The 18,849-nt window shown below is 49.9% G+C and overlaps 1 protein-coding gene across 1 annotated transcript; it reads left to right on the top strand.

The window, feature by feature from the left end:
- The first annotated feature begins 15,570 nt into the window (after positions 1–15,570).
- Positions 15,571–17,748, top strand: LOC124695959 (homeobox-leucine zipper protein HOX21-like). Its single transcript, XM_047228756.1, has 3 exons — positions 15,571–15,857; positions 15,997–16,397; positions 17,371–17,748. The coding sequence occupies exons 1-3, from the start codon at positions 15,650–15,652 to the stop codon at positions 17,746–17,748; spliced, it is 987 nt and encodes a 328-aa protein (XP_047084712.1). The 5' UTR covers positions 15,571–15,649.
- Positions 17,749–18,849: the final 1,101 nt, after the last annotated feature.

The raw sequence follows: 18,849 nt of genomic DNA, 5'->3' as shown, positions 1-18,849 counted from the left end.
GTCACCTTCAACAAGGTCATGCTTCTTGGTTTCTATCGCGGCCTTGAACGAGGTCTTCTGTTTGGAGATCTGCTTCTTGGTGGTCTGCATCTCAGTCGGATCCACTGCGGCTCTGTAGCCTTGCAGCTCCTCTCCAGATATGACGGATTCTGCAAAGGCGGCCTCGCCTTCCTCGCAGTCCCTAGCTTTCTTATAGTCTCCGGACACGGTGATCATACCGTTAGGGCCCGGAATCTTGAGCTTGTTGTAGATGTAGCATGCCCTGGCGTGGAACTTGTGGTAGGTGGGCTGCTCAGAAGATCACGTGGTAGGAGCTTTTGAAGGGCACTACTTCAAACGTGATCATCTCTTCGCGGTAGTTGTTTACATTGCCGAAGGCCACGGGAAGTTTGATGCTGCCCAGAGAATTTGCCTTCTTACCCGGAACCACACCATGAAATTCAGTGGTGCTGTGTTTGAGCTGTTCCTTGGTGAGGTTCATCTTCTCCAGGGTCTCCAGGTACATGATGTTCAGGCTAGCTCCTCCATCCATAAGGCACTTGGAGAAGTCATACCCGTCTATGCGGGGACTTACAACCAGAGCGTAGCACTCTTTTGGGATGACATCCAGGTGATCCGACCTGTCAAAAGTACAGGCTTTCTCCGATCACTTGACATCATCGCGGCACGGCCGGAACTGTGGCGTTCAAGATCCGGAGCGCCGATTTTTTCGCGCGGACAGTTGGGGTTCCGAGGAAGGTGTGGTAGGTTCCGACACTCTTTTTGCCGAAGGGGTTGGATTTGTTGGCTGCGGTACCCTCCTTGGGTTCCGGCGAAGCATCATCCTCATCCATGGCCTCGGAACTGTCCTCCTCTTTGTCCTTGTTCTTGCCCTTGCCTCCTTTTCCGCGCGGGCGGTGCTTCCGGGCTCGCTTGTATCCTGCCTCCGGGTCGTTCTTTAGATTGTTGACCCACTTGCAGTTGCGATTGGTGTGCGTGGATTTGCCCGTAGCCGGATCCAGATGAGCCAGGCACGGCATATCCCTGTATTCTTCGTACGTTTGGGGAGCGCGGGATCCGGCTGCGGTGACCTCGTCAGCGCGCTGCTGGCCCCTGCCTGCTCCGCCTCCACGTCCGCGGCCTCTTCCTCCTCCTGATCCTCCGCGTTGGAACGTCATGGCGACCATGTCGGAACCTCCACCTTTCTGGTCTTCAGGGGGGTTCTTCCGCTTGTTGCTGTTGCTGACGCCATTGTCGCGGTTTTTCTTTTGTTGGTGCAGGGGTATGGCTGTAGCTGCGAGATCTCCGCCTGCGTCGTCATCGGCGGCAGTGTGATCGCTGGCGATGTTTATCATCTCATCAAGAGTGAGTTTGTTCGCGTTCACCAGGCAGGTAAGCTTGTGGCGCAGCAGCCCCCCACGCTGCAAACCACCAATGAAGGCGTGCATTGCTGTGCGATTATCTACATTCTCGCACTCGTTTCTGGTTGCCAACCATCGGGTGAGGAAACTTCTGGATGTCTCACCCTTCTTCTGGATGCAAGCTTGAAGATCGCTGGTGGTGGCCGGTCTCTTGTAGGTGCCTCTGAAGTGGTTCTCGAAAGCCTTCTTCAGGTCCAACTAGCAAAAAATAGTGTTTTCCTCGAGGTCACTGAGCCAAATACGAGCTGGACCAATAAGGTACAACTGGAGCATGCGGCAGGCTATATTCGGGGTTCCTCCGGCGAAGGTTACTCCATTGTAGTAATCCTCAATCCAGGTATCCGGCCTCTCGCTGCCATCATAATGCTTCAGGTTTCCTGGTAGCTTAAGGTTCAAGCTTCTTGGCTTTGGTTCCTCTCGGATCATCTGGCCAAAGCACCTTGGACCAATGTAGTCGGATCTGTACTCGTTGAGGCGATCCCGGGCATCGCGGGGACCGCCGCCGGGTGATTTTGAGCGGGAACGGGATCTCCGGCCTCTGCCTCCGCCTCCACCTTCGCCGCCACTTGGTGGTGGCGAGGGAGATCTGCGAGGGGGCCTGTAAGATGTTCTTCCGCCTTCGGACTCTCGGCGTGGCTCCCGTGGCTGGCTCCGGCTTCGGTGGCTCCTTTCCTCTTGGTGGTGGTCGCCTCCGTCGTTCCGGCTCCTCCTTGGTTCAGGCCCGCGTCCTTGGCTTCTGCGAGGCTCAGGGTCGCGTTCTTGATTCCGACGAGGCTCGGGCTCGCGGTCTTGGTTCCGGCTTCTGCGTGGTTCCGGCGTACGCTCCCTGCTCCTGTCCCTAGGAGGCGGCATGTTGTCGTGGATGTTGATTCCACCTGGCCCATGGGGCCTGGTGTTTCTGGCAGGACTGCGACGTCGAGGGGGTAGCGGAGGACGCGAAGCTCGTGGTGGCGGTGATGGAACACGATACTTGTCTCTGCCAGTATACATCGGATCCTTTCCCTTTACCGAATTTTTCGGGGTTGAATCCGAGGGCACCGGGATTGGATTCGGATGTTCTCTGACTTTCCTCCTGCGCTCCGTGGATCCGGTGCGCGACTCGCCATCACGGTGTTGACCTGTTGTGGCGTCCTTCTGCGCGGTGGATATGCAGTGCTCCGGATTGGATTCTAACCTGCGCGAAGTGTCTGCCTTGCTCTGTTGCTGCATTGCTGAGGCAACGAGCTTCCGGACGTAGTTGATCTCAATCTCCTCGTCCTTCTTCTTCAGGAGCTCCGCAGCCTTCTTCATGTTATCCTTTGGAGTTGCGAGCGGCTGCTGCTCTGTGGGTGTTGCAAAGGTAATCTTGCGGGGAAGGATGGCTTCTCGCCTGATTCTAGCTTCTTCCTCCTGCACAAATTTTACCTTGGCCTCCCAGTGCTTCTTGAGTTGCCTGACCTTTTCAAGAGATTCATCGACCTCGCGATCCTTCTTCTGAAAGTGGTCCACGAAGTTCGCAGCTATGGTTCTTTCTTCCAGCATTGCGGCAGCGGTCTTGGCAAACTTCTGAGCTGTTGCCAGCATCTCCTGCCTTTTGGCTTCTAAGGCATCCGGATCTGCAGCTTCCTCGGGAGTTATTGGTTTGTTGAGAATATCAGACTGCGCGACTAAATCCATGCGTGCTTGCTCGACCATCTCTTTTGGTGACAGTACATCCTTTCGTGGTCGTGCCCGATCTAATGGAGACCTTACGTTGGATGGTCCTGGGTCGGAGTTGGAGGCTTCGTCTTCCGTTTCCTGCTGATCCAGCGGTGCTACGGTTGCCAGAACCTGCATTGGCTGGGCGGATTCTACGTCAGCTTGCTCACCGCCTCCGAGTTCCTCGAGCTTGCGGTTGAATTCTTCTGTATTCATGGATGAGGCGTTGTCAGCTTCTTCCCCGATCTCGAGCTCCTTTGTCAAGCGATTGTATTCTTCTGTGCCTATTGAGGAGGCATCGTCAGAATTTGGGCTCAGGTTACCGAGGATTGATTTCTCAGGGTTTCCGGCTTCCTCTTGTCCCGGAGCGTCGCTATCTCCGACTGCTTCTTGCAGATCCGGAGCGACGTTGTTTCCGGGTGCCTCAACCTGCAAAGGATCGGCCTCGTCCTAGTGGAGGGCGTCTCCTGCGGTATGGGCCAAGAAGTGCACGAAGTGACACCTTTGCTTCTCTAACACATGGGAGACCCAGGCGGATCTGCATTGGTCTTCCACCGTTTTCTCCTGCTCAGGGGCGGATTGGGTGGGCTTTGATTTTTCCTGATCTAAGGCGGAACCTTCGTTAAGAAGCTCCTGCGACTCAGATCGGATCTTCGCGACGGCGTCCAGCTCAGCGGCGGACGCGTCAGCGTTACTTACCAGTGTGTTTCTGTCGGAATCGACGGTCTGCCGATGAAGATGTGGATGCCGCCGATTGGGACGATGGAGAGCTTGACGGGGTTTGACCTAGCCGGAATCCAGAATTCGTCCGGAGGGACGATCGGAAAATTCCCGGCGTAGAGTACACGCCCCACAGCGATCGAGTCGTCGTAGCTTCCCATGGCGGAGCCTTCCCGGTTCCGGCCTCCCGGACGCCTCAGGCCCCACGGTGGGCGCCAACTGTCGTTGCCTAATCGACAATACCTCGGAGGAGGGATCCTCACGAGGGGAGAAGAAGTAGGGGCCATAGGGCGGAGTGCACACGGGACGGTGGTACGCGAGTTACCCGGCTTCGGAACACCCGCACGATGACAGGGCCTACTGCTGCTTGTCTGGAATTATCTGGGCGCTTGCGCGTTGTTACAATGGTTGTGGTTGTGCCTCTAGGGCTCCCGGGATCCGGCTTATAAAGGCGCACGGATCTAGGGTTTACATGGAGAGTCCTAGCCGGAATACAATTTGCCTAACTACGGTACAATATCTTGCCGTGTACATCAAGGATCCGCCTTCCTCATGGTCGTGCTGGATCCGGATACTTTATGGGCCTCCACGGATCCGGCCTCCTTCGTAGGTCGGCTGGGATCCGGCTCCAGGTTCCTGGGCTGGACTTCATCCTTCATGATCAACAGCAACTGGGCCGTCCGATGGGCCCCATGCCACCATCACTGTCTGTGGGCCACCCGGGCTTGCCGGATCCAGGCCATGTCGTTGATATACCCATAAAGTATACCCACAACACTCCCGGCGCGCGGAAGTCTGGCGGCGCCGCGTAGCCCTCCATGTGGAGGAGCCGCCCCTCCCATTGGTGGAGAGAGCGGCAGCCAAAGCCATTGTTGGCCGCACCGTCGTTCGTCATTGTGTGATCGCCGCTAGCTCTCGCTCGAGATTGGGGAAGATTGAGAACAGGGAGACAGTGTGGTGAATGCGGCCTGACGCGGTAGTTCGGCGATAAATAGAGGGCGACGCGCGTGAAACCGAGGCGACGGCACTCGCCGCGTGGAAGCTACGCGTCCGGCGAAGACTGACCGGCGGCAGGCTTTTACAGTGCGCGGAAGACGATGCGATGAGGACGACGATCGGTCTCTCTCACCGACAAGTCGGGGCCACCAGCCGCGCGGGAAGTTTTCTCGGTGTTTCCCACGCTTTCGTTTCGTCCGGAGTCCCCGAGCGCTCCCCGGAGGGCCGGGGATGACCTGGGCTCCCCGGATGGATGAAAGCCCAAATCCGGACGAAAACAAGGATCCGGGGATGCGAATGGGCCGTTTTCGTCCATCCGGATGAAAAAAAGTGTCATGGGGGCCTTCTCGGGGAGACGGCTGGAGATGCTCTTAGTGACAGTTTTCTAAGAAGATAATAAAGGGGATGTGGAGACAAGTGGCTTTCAGTTGTGCTCAGTGGAAAATTCTGCTGAAGGAAGAAGAAAGCGGAAGCCTGAACCTGATGCTGAGCAAGTTGGAGGTGTTAGCTCGGCTGCCGCCGCTGCTGTCGTGGCTGGAGCCTGACTGACCCCTCAGAAGAAGGCGAGATCGTCGCTGGAGGTGTGCGATATGAATAGGGTGAGAGGGTTTGGGCCGATGCTGATCACGGTAGAAGACTTGGCGAGAACTCTGGAGGCCAACACACTGATGTTGGTTGGCGTATCAAAACTCCTAGTTTCGGTCTGTAATATGGTATGTTGTGTGTGTGGAGGAATTGTTAGGCTTTTGCTGATGGCCTAAGTTGGTTGTGAAAAATCTGGATGGTTGTTTGGTGACTATGGTTTCAGTAATGGAACCGGGATTTGAAACCCTGTTTTTCTAAAAAAAAATACCAAGCATGTATTTCCACTAAAATCAAGTGCATATGACCCTCCCATGTATACATATAAAGAGAGAGAAAAAAATAGTAGTAATGCTGAAACAGACCCATCTTGGCACTTGTCAATGCGACATTGTTTATGGGAAATGTTGTGAGAAAAGGGAGCCCCTCCTCTGAACAAACAAATGTCTTCGGCATGTCCTGCATTAGCAATTTGAGCGCGGTTCATGACAAAAGTAGAATCGAGCGCCGAATGTTTGATGGACAGATGCACAAGACGAAGAACAATTGGTTCCGCCGGCGGCCGTCGAGCTGCCTGGCTCATGGAGAAAGCCACCGACCGCAAGCAAATCTGCGTGTCAGACAACCTCCCAATCTGGTGATGCAACGGCTAACGATAATCATCCGGCGAGGCGATCGATGTGGATCGATACTTCGAATTTTTTAACCCTGAAACATTCCACCGTGTGTCAGCTGACTGCAGCGACGATATGATGTTCTTCGCAGATCGTAGGGGTAACTAACAACAACCGCGCCGTCTAGTTGCCACATGGAGAACAAAATTGAAAATACCAAGTAGTAGTACAGGATCATGGATGGATCCAAGTGGATCGCATAGAAAATTGGCTATGGTTACATGGGGAAGGAGGCGAACATGCATATGTGGTTGGCACGTGCGAGTGGGCGCGTGGAGAAGGTTCCAAACAGCTCGGTGTACGCACCCACTACCGTGCAAAATACCAAAACTATACTACCCCGTACTCTATATATGCGTCGAGTCGTTCGTTCTGAAAAAAGAAATGCAGGTAGTTGGGTGTGCGCACAAGTCTTCTTCTGAATCTCCCCTCCCTACTACAATGCCCGCATATGTTTCAAACATAATGCTTGCCTTAATTTCTTGTGTCAGTGATAGTCGTGTTTACTATATTAGAGCATCTTTAACAGATTCCGTAAAAGACCTAACCCCTTAAAACCGCATCGTTTTATGGTTTTAGGACGATTTTTAGGTCCAAGCAATAACAGCTTTACTAACAACCAGTTTTCTTTTGGCTGATGCATGTCCACTGAATCTTCTAACTCGGTAAGCCCTACCTCTGCCTGATGCAGGAATAGTGGCTTTACACTTACCGCCTATGCCTTTGCCAACAACCTGTTTTTGCTCGGAGTCCTCAGAACTGTCAACAAAGTCCTTTGGTGAAGGCGGTGGACTTTCATCATCACCACCAAGACCTGCTGGGCCTTCACTGAACTCATCTGAATCACGGTCTTACATCTGCAAGGGTAAGATGGACAGAAGCATAGGGGTAAGTGTTATCCTGCTGCAGACGAATGGAATTAGATGTTTCTTTGGATTTTGGATAGCCACCGGTGGGATTACTGAGTCGCGCCAATGAGAACTTAAGAATAATTCATACAATGAAACCCTAAAAAATAAGAAAGAGCATCATAAATCCTTCGCCAAACAGCTATAACTAGGGTTCATGGGAGGGGGAGTCCAGCAAAATCCCCTGCCCTCTTCGCCTATGCCGCCGTCCATCCACCACCTCCAGCCGTCGATTTTTGGTTATGCCGCATGGTTTTCCAAACTTCAAAACAGGCTATTTCGTCGCTTGTATATGCCTTTAGGGGCCTCGATTTAGCAGGCCGATATGTTGTTTTACCATATACTTTTGCGGGGTCCGCTCCGCCACAACCCTCGCGAGACCATAAACTGCATATGCAACATTTCAGCATGTATGTGTGATGTAGTGTCTAAAATGCAAATATGATAGAAGCATAAACTTAAATTGGAATGTTTTAAAGACCACACAATATAACAATAATCCAAATTCCATAAATAGTTTGAATCCAAATAGTTAAACGAATAACGAATGGTTTGGAAATTGGAATACAAATAATGGATCCGAGGTATACATAGACAACCGACTTTGGATCCCAGACGCCGCTTCCTTCTCTGATCCTCAAGATCCTTCGTGGCAAGCAACACCACCATTTGCTCGACATCGTCATTGAGCAAATCCTCCAAATCCGAGTTGTTTGACGATGACGAGTCTTCTATTTTTTTTGGATGGATAGACTCAAGCTTGAGGTCTTCTAGGTACTCACAAAATTGACCTCAATGTTACTAGCCATCTACGGGATGCACAAGCCAAATGTAAAGACTTTACAAAAATTACCTAGCTCTTGCGATGTGAGCGAATAACCGACGTGGTCGATCTGTGGCGGCGTGGGCGGTTTCTACTTAGGTGTGGACGGGGCAGGGAGGATCCTAGTTGCCCGGTGCGCCCGAGCTTCACGCGGGATCCATGGAGGCTCCAAGTTTGTATGGGACGGGATCTCATCAATACGGTGAGTGGTGGCCTCCTGTGGTTGGGGAACGGATGCGGTGGGCAGCGGGGGAGTTTCCACCTGCCATAATCGGGGGGGGGGGGGGGGGGGAGGAACTTGGACACGGGGGGATCCAACTACAATGCGGTGGAGGAGCTTGGAGCCGGGCGAGCTAAAATGTTCGTGGGGACGCCTCAAATTTCTCTCACGCCAAAACATGGGTCAGGATAGAGGGCACCCTTGGTTAGGCCTCGGAACATATTTATGTGCGAGTCAGGAGGCCAAGTTTACCGAGCGCCTTTATTTTATTTTGAAGATCGCACTAGTAGAAAAAGGGCCTTTGGTCACGCACCTTTGGTACCGGCCGTGTCATGGGCCGGGACCCAAGGCCTGGCCACGTCGACCTGTAAACGCTACAGTGTACGGCATCCAAAGGTCCCGGCTCGTAAAGACCCAAAGGTCCCGGCTCGTAAAGACCCAAAGGTCCCGGCTCATCTCCCATACCGCGACTAAAGGGTTTTGCACCACGCGGCGTCAGCGGCACCCCCTTTAATCCCGGTGTGTATTCCCAACCGGGACCTAAAGTCAAACGTTCAATTTCCCGCGGAGCCCGATCGCGCGTCGCCATTACTGGCCGCGTCGAAACCGAGCGTCGGCCAGCGTGGAATCCGAGCCGCCGGTGCCGATGCAGCTGGCCACTATTCATCTTCCTCTTCCCATTGCTTTATAAGCTCACCATTTTTCACCATTGCCACACACACGCTCTCCATCCAGCCTCCTCTCCTCATCCACCATTTGCAAAAGCCACTGTTCATCCGACTCTCTCTTCGTTGATGGAGCACCTCATGCGCGACCCGGCTCGTCAGACACGGGTGTACTACCTCAAGGCCGAAGGGATGGAGGCGACGTTCAAGGCCACGGTCACGCTCCGCGCAAGAATGGTGGAGAAGTGGATCTGGCGCGTGAAGAGGGACTTTCTCGGCGCCGCAACGATCAAGTGCTTCGGGTTGGACTGCGAGTTCACCGACCCTCGCAAGAAGAAGGCCGGTGAGGAGCAACGCGCCGCCGTCCTTCAACTATCGGTGGCATCCGAGACGTTGGTGTTCCAGATGATTCATGCCGATATAAAAGTGCCACAAGCGCTCAAGAATTTCTTGGAGGACGGGAACATCAGATTCTGCGGCGTCGCTATCGGCAACGATTTGAAAATTCTAAGACTCGAGAGCATTCGCATCACTTCTGCGTACGCCCCCCAGAAGGTAGTCCTGAACCCCACCACCAAGACCATTCCAAGTCTATATGATTTGGCGAACCATACCATTGGGATAAACCTTGAGCAGAAGAAGAAGTACGACCACAAGAAGATGGACGTCGCCGCGCAAGAAAAAGAAGAGGAGCTCATTTTTGGATGGGCCAACTATCCATTAAGCTACGAGCAAGTGCACTATGCAGCACTAGACGTTCACCTGGGCTTCGAGATCGCTAGGAAGTATTGGATGCTAGTTGGCTACTAGCCATGTTGATCATCTCAATAGTTAGAGATGATGAGTAGTGGTGGTCTTCTATATTAATTTGTATGAACTATGAATCGATCGTTTCAATATATATGAACTATGTGTCCTTTCATATATATGAACTATGTGTCTTTTCATATATATATATGAACTATGTGTCTTTAATATATATATGGACTATGTGTCTTTCATATATATGAACTATGTGCCTTGTGTCCGTGCTTGCTTGCAGCACAGCGTGCTTGCTTGCTACTGAGCGCAGTCCTTTTACCATGTGGGAATTAGCCAAATATATTCACTAAACCAAGTCCAATTTAGTCCAATTTAACCGTCATGATAATTATGCAGTGAAGATGAAGATCTGTATCCAATTGTTTCCTTCAAAACGTAGTTGACCGCACTTGGATCACCGATATAGTAGGAGCACCGAGCGCACTGACATTGCGCCATCTACTGACAGGCTCCCCGCAAAAGAGGCTAAACAGCTAAACTCCACTACCAAATATACAGGGGAGCTCCCCAGGGAGGACGAGGCGGACAGAGGTCTGGATCTCCTTGGAGGTGATGGTGGGCTTCTGTTGTAGCGCGCGAGCTTGGCCGACTCCCCGGCCAGCTTCTCGAAAATGTTGTTGATGAAGGAGTTCATGGTGGTCGCTAGTTTGATAATAATAATAATAATAAATTAATAAATACATAATTATATCATATTCAAATCACTCACATTTTTCTAATAATAAATCATATATTATTTGTCCAATTCCGATTTACATATTTCAAGATATTAATTATTTAGAAATATTATATGAATAATGCATATATTATTTGATAATAATAATAAATTAATAAAGACATAATTATTTCATATTCAAATCACTCACATTTTTCTAATAATAAATCATATATTATTTGTCCAATTTCGGTTTACAGATTTCAAGATATTAATTATTTAGCAATATTATATGAATAATGCATGTATTATTTGATAATAATAATAAATTAATAAATACATAATTATTTAATATTCAAATCACTCACATTTTTATAATAATAAATCATATATTATTTGTCCAATTCTGGTTTATAGATTTCAAGATATTAATTATTTGGCAATATTATATGAATAATGCATATATTATTTGATGATAATAGTAATAATAAATTAATAAATACATAATCTTTTCATAGTCAAATCACTCACATTTTTCTAATAATAAATCATATATTATTTCTCCGAAATGTGACACAATGGTGTAAGAGTTAATAGAATTATGACACAATGGTAGTATTTAGAACATGGTACAATCATGTTCGCGGAAGCGCAACAGGAAATAACCAAGAAGTTAAGCGTGTTGAGGGTGAAGTAACAAGTCAAAGAAAAAAGAAAAAAAGAAAAAATAAAATGAAATTAAAAAATGAAAACATAATTACTGAAAATAATATCTTGTCGCGGTTGGAGTTACGGGCCGGGACTTAAGGTTCTCCAGCCCAAACCCTGTGATGCGGCCACGTCGATGGCCATTAGTCCCGGTTGGTAACTGGGCTGCGACTAAAGGCCACCCTTTTAGTCCCGCCTAATTAGTCGCGGTTGGCCAACCGGGACCAAAGACCCTTACGGTGCGGGACTGAAGGCGGATTCACAGTGTCTGGTATGACCCTTTTTCGCCCAAAACCGTAAACAAACTGTTATTCTGAGGATTATGCGGATATTGGGGTCAGCTGAAGTTGCTCCTAGCCGCTAGTATGATTAACCATAGAACTCGTGGAAATCAGGAGACATAGACCGAGATGGTTGGGTTTTCATCTCCACGGCGAGAGGCGGGCATGCATGGGTGGCACGGCATGAGGAATGGAGGGACTGTAGAGAATATGGAAAGGTCCAAGGGGAAGAAGGGAGGCACCAGGCAGGCAGGCACAGGCAGGAGGAGATGCGTTGGGATCTCTCCTCTCCTCCTCTTCTAACTAACACGACCATGTGCATGTGCTCGCAAAGGCCAAGTAGCGCCAGGGCAGGGCCACCCGGCTCGCACTAGCAGCGAGGGAGGGGAGCAGGGGAAATGGCGGGGCCCACCTCCCCCTACCCGGAGAGCAGCCATGTCCGCTGCACGTCTCGCTGTGCGCTGGCCCCACGAGGCCGGGCTCTCTCTTTCCGCTGCAGTGCCCATCCGTCCGTCCATCTCTGCGTGCCTGCCTACGCATGCATGCACAGCATAGCGCGCGCGCGTTCACTGAAGCTACACATCGATATGCCATTGCCATTGCCAGCGTGATGGATCTGGCACGTGCGACCGTGCCCCAGCACCCAGCTGCAGGAGCGTACGTACGTACGTACGTTCCAGCTTAGCGTGAAACGCACGGGGTTGTTGCGGAGATCAACGGCTGGGAGGCATCCACGGCGTCGGCGTGGGCTGGCTGGATCCAGCGACCCATCGCCCACCCGGGCCACATGCACGCATGCATGCTGGTCTCTCTCAGCTGCCCACGATTCTCTCTTCTCTCTAGTCCGACCTCCGACGGTAGGGGTGATCGATCGAGCTAGCAGCTAGCCAGCGTACGCAAGCCACAATCCGTAGCCAGCGTCACCCATATGCGCCTCCACATTGCCACGCCCTCGATGCATGGCTCGGCTAGGCTGTAGGGGTGGCAAGCGGCGCCGGATGCGCGCACAAAGTTTTTCGTAAACCCGGTTTAAATTCCATCCATTCCCTTTTATACTAATTCTTGCTGCCCTTGTAGCCCTAAATTTTTTTTTTGAAAAAATCCGTCGATCTATTAATAATCACCAACATGTACCGACATGGTGATAAATTAATCTAGGCCCCACCTTATCGCACAGTTCTTCTCTCCCGACGTCCGGACCTCTCGTCCTTTTTCTTCCTTGCATTTCTTTTTGTCGGTCTACCTCTCTAGCCCGACGCGGCGCCACGGCACTAGCGTGCCACTCGAACGGTGTCGACCTCACTTCCCCATCTCGCATCTCCACTCACTCTCCCCCTTTCTCTGCACGCTTCTCTCACGAAGGCAACCACTAGATCCTATGTCGTCGGTGGTGCAACACACCGTCGCGCTCTGCTGGTTTCTCGTGTCGCTAGCAGGGCACAAAGGTCTTGCTACAGGCGGTAGCTGACGTTGCTGCCAGACATGGAGGCACAATGTTGCAATGGAGGGCTAGCGGTGCTGCCTACCGGAGTCGACGATGCGCGATGGTGTTGCGATGGAGTTCCAAGGCGGGCGACGCCAGTGCTCTGAGAGAGGGGTGGCTGGAGGTTTGGGGTTTTTTCTATATACGACGGAGGCACGTGTCAAGTGGTAGCATAGGGCATCGAGGGTTCTGATTCAGGGCACGCCATATTTTTATTGGAAACAAAATATATTCAGCTAAGAATTCCAAATGATGGATGCATGGTCAATGTCAGTAATTACTGACGATGTGCACGACCCTAAGACGTAAATGAGAGGGAATGCTTATTCAGGAAACAAGAACTGGCCGAATTCAGCACCACGTACGCGGTATACTCAACAGTCGGAACCAATGATTCCCCAAGGATACAGTTACGCTGCCTGTACTTGACATTCCAATCCACGCGTACGTTACGTTTCTGCTCAAAAGTTCCCATGCATGCGTGCGTGTGGTAAAGCATAATTGCATCAACTGCATGCCTATGATGAGGTGAGGCGAACAAGATACGGTACTACTCATTTGATCATCAAGCCGGGAATATCATGCAGTCATCATCAGTCAAGTGTTCAGGTAACCCTTCTCATTTTTGCAATGAAGAGTCATCATCAATTTGTTAGAACCGTTTTCATGCATTTGGATTTCGACAAGGATGCAACATCAGTTTAAGTAGTTTCGCTGCACAAATTGATCTTTAAGATGGCGAAAAAAATAGAAAGAAAGAAAAGACGTGACCAATTTTCTAACAAAAGGGGCCAGCAAGAAATGTACAGATGCTACTATACTAGCTACCACCACACAAAGGAAAATAAAGGCACTGTAGATGCTACTATCCTACTCAGCCCCAGGGTTAGCTTTTAGGAAGCATGGTCCTTTGTGGTACACTTTTTGCTGGCAGGCCATTTTAACTAGGCGATGGCCATGCCAATATTGTCTGCTGGTAATTTAAAACAGGAGAGAATAGCTAGCTTTTCTAATGGAATCATGAGGTGCATTTTTTTATATAAATTACAATGGCGTACGCACACTCATACACACCACATCAGGAACGTACACATGTGTAAGACTTACTCAAACATGCTCAAGCCATTGCAACGAGCGATTGAGTATATGGCTCAAGAGCTCACTTTTGGTGGTAATTTGCTTTTCTTTCCGGATGCTCCCAAAATGAAATAGATTTTCCATTACCAAAGAGAAAGAGATAACCGAAAATAACGACATCAACATCCAGGTGCAACAACAAAATAAAAGATAGTCTTGAACAAAGTAATCTACGCACCGCCTACAACAACATCAAGAGGATTTACTTATTACAAAAACGGCACAAAGTAGTGAGAAACAGGGATATATAGACGACACCTATGACCACCGTGTATCGCAAGAATAGTTTCGTATGTTCGCTTTTCTGGTATCTGATTTGTTGTATCAAACTTTTGTTATTCATGAGATGTAAGAAAACTTGACGAGTAATAAATATGTCAATGTGTATATACTGATGCAAAGACCATTATAGTTTTTTACGAAATAAAATAGCATTGATACACATAATTTTTATAAAGATTCAAGTTTATAAAGGTATAAGAGATTTGTAAATAAAACAGAAGTCCTAAAGCTAATATAGTTAAATTAAATTTCAATCCACGAAGAAAATAAATAATATGCCTTTTTTGTTGCTCTAAACTTGATCCATCTCAGCTGTTCCCTGAAAATTGCTTTGACTCTGTAAAGACTAGGCTATTGTTGTGAAACACAAAAGCCTTCCAAGTCTTCCAAATTGCCCAAGCACCTAAGGTCACTATCTCCATAAAGTATGGTTTATTAAGCTTTGTTTCAGATAGCAATAGATTCCAATTATTTGGTGCAACATTTCAAACTGGAAATAGATACCCTCACCAAGATTTTGCAAATTTGCACCAAAAGAAAAGATGGTTCATGGTTATCCAAAACTAAATCAATGCATATGAAAAATGTGTACTCACGCAAGGAAAGTTTTCCTCTTAAGGAAATTCTCCTATGTTGAGCCTCCCCTGAGGATCGGGTAACCAAAAATAATACCTTGTGCTTCTTCGACATCATGATTTCCACAGTCTTGTGAAGGTACCAGGAGGTGGTTCTGCATTTTTGAAACTGGGAAATGGACATATGACTTTGGCATAGACTTTTTTTTCTTCCATTTATAACTCCAAGCATGAGATTGGGATAGTTGCCCCTTTTCGGAGAAAAAAAAACGGTATCTACTCATGTAAGGCGCACTTCTCATGATCCTCCACGTCCATCGCACGCTTGAGTCCTGAGCCATGACGGGAGAACTGAGTGGGATTCACCATGTATATCCCGTCCCTCTCCTTCCTCCTTATCACCTCTGCTTCTTCCATGCGAAAGCTGCGAGGTGGTGCTACAAACGTGGGGGAAGTGTTGTTGTGAGGAGCGCCGCTGCCGACTTGTGCTTCTCTATTCAGATGGCAGGCGAGTAGCGGAGAGGGGGTATGCCGGTAGACGGTGGAAATTTTCCGCCATCAGTGACAAGGCAATGCGGATGGGTGCATGGGCAAGTTGGACGATCTAGTAACCGGCCAATTCTAGGCATACACACAACTGCATCTGACGGTCCAGAAGGCATAGGATCTTCGGGTTCGATTCCCCAGAGGACGCTCAACACCGCCCCAAAAAAAATAGGGGTTAAAATGACATAGAGAAAGTAATTATTATGTAATAATTTTATATGTGGCTTATGCTCTCCAAGGACTAGCAGCTTCAAGAGTGCTCCCACAATTTCCGTTTTGACTTTTCAGAGAAGAAATTTTATTTTATATTACCAATTTCTATTTATTTATTTTCGATAAACAGCCACCACCTTGTTATATTTCCATTTCCCCATCACCTTCTCCTCCTCTCTAGCTCTCTCTCCCGTCGCACACACACAAACGAGACACACCGTTCTCTCTCTTCTTCTCTCAAATACTCCCCATGCTCCTCGCCGTCCTCGTTTGAAGAAGCCAATGGCCAGCAATGGCATGGCGTCCTCCCCCTCCGCCTTCTTCCCTCAGAATTTCCTCCTCCACATGCAGCAAACACCGCCACACCATGACCCCCAAGAGCACCACCAGCACCACCACCACCATGAGCACCAGCTCCCTCCGCTCGGTCCTCCTCACCACAACCCCTTCCTCCCGTCCCCCCAATGCCCCTCCCTGCAAGACTTCCGTGGCGGTAGGCACATCCATAACTTGATGCCCCTGGTCAATTAATTCCCTACCCTCGCACGGATCACGCACGCAATGCGCAAGGTAGCTTAACTGATCCAAGTCGATACTGACATGTGCCACTGTACGTGTGCTTGCTGCAGGAATGGCGCCAATGCTGGGGAAGCGGCCGGGGATGTTCGACGGAGGCTGCGGCGACGAGGTGACGGGCGGTGGCGGCGGCGGGGGCGCGAACGAGGACGAGATGTCGGACGACGGGTCGCAGCTGGGCGGGGAGAAGAAGCGGCGGCTGAACGTGGAGCAGGTGCGGACCCTGGAGAAGAACTTCGAGCTTGCGAACAAGCTTGAGCCGGAGCGCAAGATCCAGCTTGCCCGCGCGCTGGGGCTGCAGCCCCGGCAGGTGGCGATCTGGTTCCAGAACCGGCGCGCGAGGTGGAAGACAAAGCAGCTGGAGAAGGACTACGACGTGCTGAAGCGCCAGTTCGATGCCGTCAAGGCCGAGAACGACGCGCTCCTCTCCCACAACAAGAAGCTCCAGGCCGAGGTACGTACGCATCTGACCGGAGTAGCACAATGCGAAGTAGTCTAGCTTGCGCAATTGCTCCAGCTCTGCATCTGATCGATCTGCAGCCTAGCCTAGATCTGCGCGAGCGAGTGACGATCGATCTGTGGGGAGAGGGAGGCGCCGTTTCGGTTACGCTTCCTGGGGGTTCTTCCCAGCTCAATGATTGGTTGGTGATGTCCGGCTAGTATCCATGTGGGTTTCAGTGCTTGCAGAAAGGTTGTTGGAACGGGCGCCCATGCCCACGCGCTGGCTTTCCATCTGCGTACATCCTCAGAGATCAGATGGAGCGGAATCGTGATGGTTGTGAGTGAGCACTGAGCAGGCAGAGCAGGTAGTAGCTAGCTTTTTGGAAAGGTTCAGCAGAATATGGCAGTCCTTCCTCGCTGGTGCTCGTGGTCATGCTGCGCCTGCGGCGGGTCTCTGTTTGCTTCGTCGCGTCTTTTGAGGAGGATCCATGCATGCTGCTGTGCCTGTGGGAGTCAATGGCTTCATCATATGGTCTTGGCATCTACCATCATGTGTTCTTTTTTTCTTTTCGATCTGATTTAGCAATGAGTTGTGGACCAAAAGAAAAACATAATTAGTACTTGGATGATTTAGCAATGAGTGTTAGATAGGACTTGGTTCTTGCTTTCTGCTTGCTGCTAAAACTCTACTAGTAGTGTACTGGTAGTCGGAATTCGTCCACAATGAGGGTACCAAGAACTTTGCATCATGATACCAAACCGAACAAGCTAGTACTAGTACAGAATTCAGGCAGATTTCAATTATTCAGTATCCCAAGAACAAGCTACTGTAGTACTTTGCATAAACATATGCTCATTTCTCTTGATCTTGCGCGATCAAACATCTGTCAATTATGATTCCTGTTCCAAAGTGCATGCTTGCATTGGGTACTAGAGGCAGCAAATCTCCGAATCCTGATGCTGTGGTTTGCTGATCACGAATGCAGATAATGGGACTGAAGGGCTGCAGGGAGGCGGTGTCAGCCGAGCTGATCAACCTGAACAAGGAGACGGAGGCGTCCTGCAGCAACCGCAGCGAGAACAGCTCCGAGATCAACCTCGACATCTCGCGCACGCCGCCGTCCGACGGCCCCATGGACGCGCCGCCGTCGCACCAGCAGCAGGCCGGCAATGGTGGCGGTGGCATGATCCCCTTCTACCCCTCCGTCTCACGCGCTGGGGTCGACATCGACCAGCTCCTGCACGCCTCCTCCGTCCCCAAGATGGAGCACCACCCCGACACGGCCAGCTTCGGCAACCTGCTCTGCGGCGTCGACGAGCCGCCGCCCTTCTGGCCGTGGGCGGATCACCAGCACTTCAACTGATCGTTCGATCGATCGGCATGCACGACATATATGATCTTGCTGCAGTTAATGATTCATGTATGGCTGCTGCTTGCATGATCAACAACGAGCATGCGCAAAACTTGGAGGCACTTGGATTTCTTGATGAGGACGACGGAGACGGGTGTACATGTGTGATGAGCTGGTGATGCGATTTGAGTCATGGATCGCGTTGATGATGAATAGTGGCCGGTGGGGGTGTAGCGGAATAAGTCCGTGGTGTGTGTGTGTGGAGCGTGTGCGTAGGTAGATTTTGGAGTTGTGTAGTGGTATCTTTGGTATTTTTGTTTTCCTCTTTTTTTGTCCCTTTTGTTACCATACATAAATTTGTGAATTGTGAGGCAGTGTTGATCCGTTGTTGTATAGGTTAATGGTGCATTTGGTTCTTATATTTATTCCCCGATTTTATATGGATTATCTGAAGAATATGACAATGTGATTCGTATGTATGTGTATCAGCTTACGACTTTGGTGAACTGCATCGGAAGTAATGAAAAGAACTAAACAAAATCTTCGATGCACACTATAGTATGGAGTGAGATTTTTTTTAGGAAGACTGATGCATGTAGATAAACATCGTGGCACTCAATGGCGGAGCTAGAGGATATGTAAGCAGGATCCACGCCGTAGAAGGAGCGCCAAATGAGAGAATTTTTTTATTTTTCAAGGTGCATATGGGGTGAAAATGTAGTATTTAGTGAAGAAAAACATTTTAAACCGGTATCCACTCACCCCCTTGTGCACACTTGGATCCACCAGTGGTGGCACAAATCTAAAAGCACCGGATCGACGCCTCTCACATGCACCGAAGAATCTCTTTGTCCATCCTTCGGAATTGTCCTAAGAATATAAGATAGTTCAGTTTATAGATATACATACGACATAATGTACTTTCTCTTATGAAGTTGAAGGGTAACATACTCTAGCTACTAGCTGAATGTATGCAAAGGACGATCTACTACCATTTTTGGATGCACTGTTACGCTAAGCAGCGGCGCTGATCCGTGCGTGGTGCCATGCATCCTACAGCGCAGTTAAGGCCATTCAAAAGAACAGAAGAGCGTGGCCATGCGCCACCAACAT

Source organism: Lolium rigidum, chromosome 3 (assembly GCF_022539505.1).
Source record: "Lolium rigidum isolate FL_2022 chromosome 3, APGP_CSIRO_Lrig_0.1, whole genome shotgun sequence".
NCBI lineage: Eukaryota > Viridiplantae > Streptophyta > Magnoliopsida > Poales > Poaceae > Lolium > Lolium rigidum.
This window is presented reverse-complemented; position numbering and strand designations above follow the sequence as displayed.

What these genes read in the sequence shown, in the direction of transcription:
- LOC124695959 (XM_047228756.1), top strand. Translation starts at nt 15,650, where the DNA reads ATGGCCAGCAATGGCATGGCGTCCTCCCCCTCCGCCTTCTTCCCTCAG. An exon ending in CTCCCTGCAAGACTTCCGTG is followed by an intron (nt 15,858 to 15,996) that starts GCGGTAGGCACA and finishes TGCTTGCTGCAG; the next exon opens with GAATGGCGCCAATGCTGGGG. An exon ending in ACAAGAAGCTCCAGGCCGAG is followed by an intron (nt 16,398 to 17,370) that starts GTACGTACGCAT and finishes TCACGAATGCAG; the next exon opens with ATAATGGGACTGAAGGGCTG.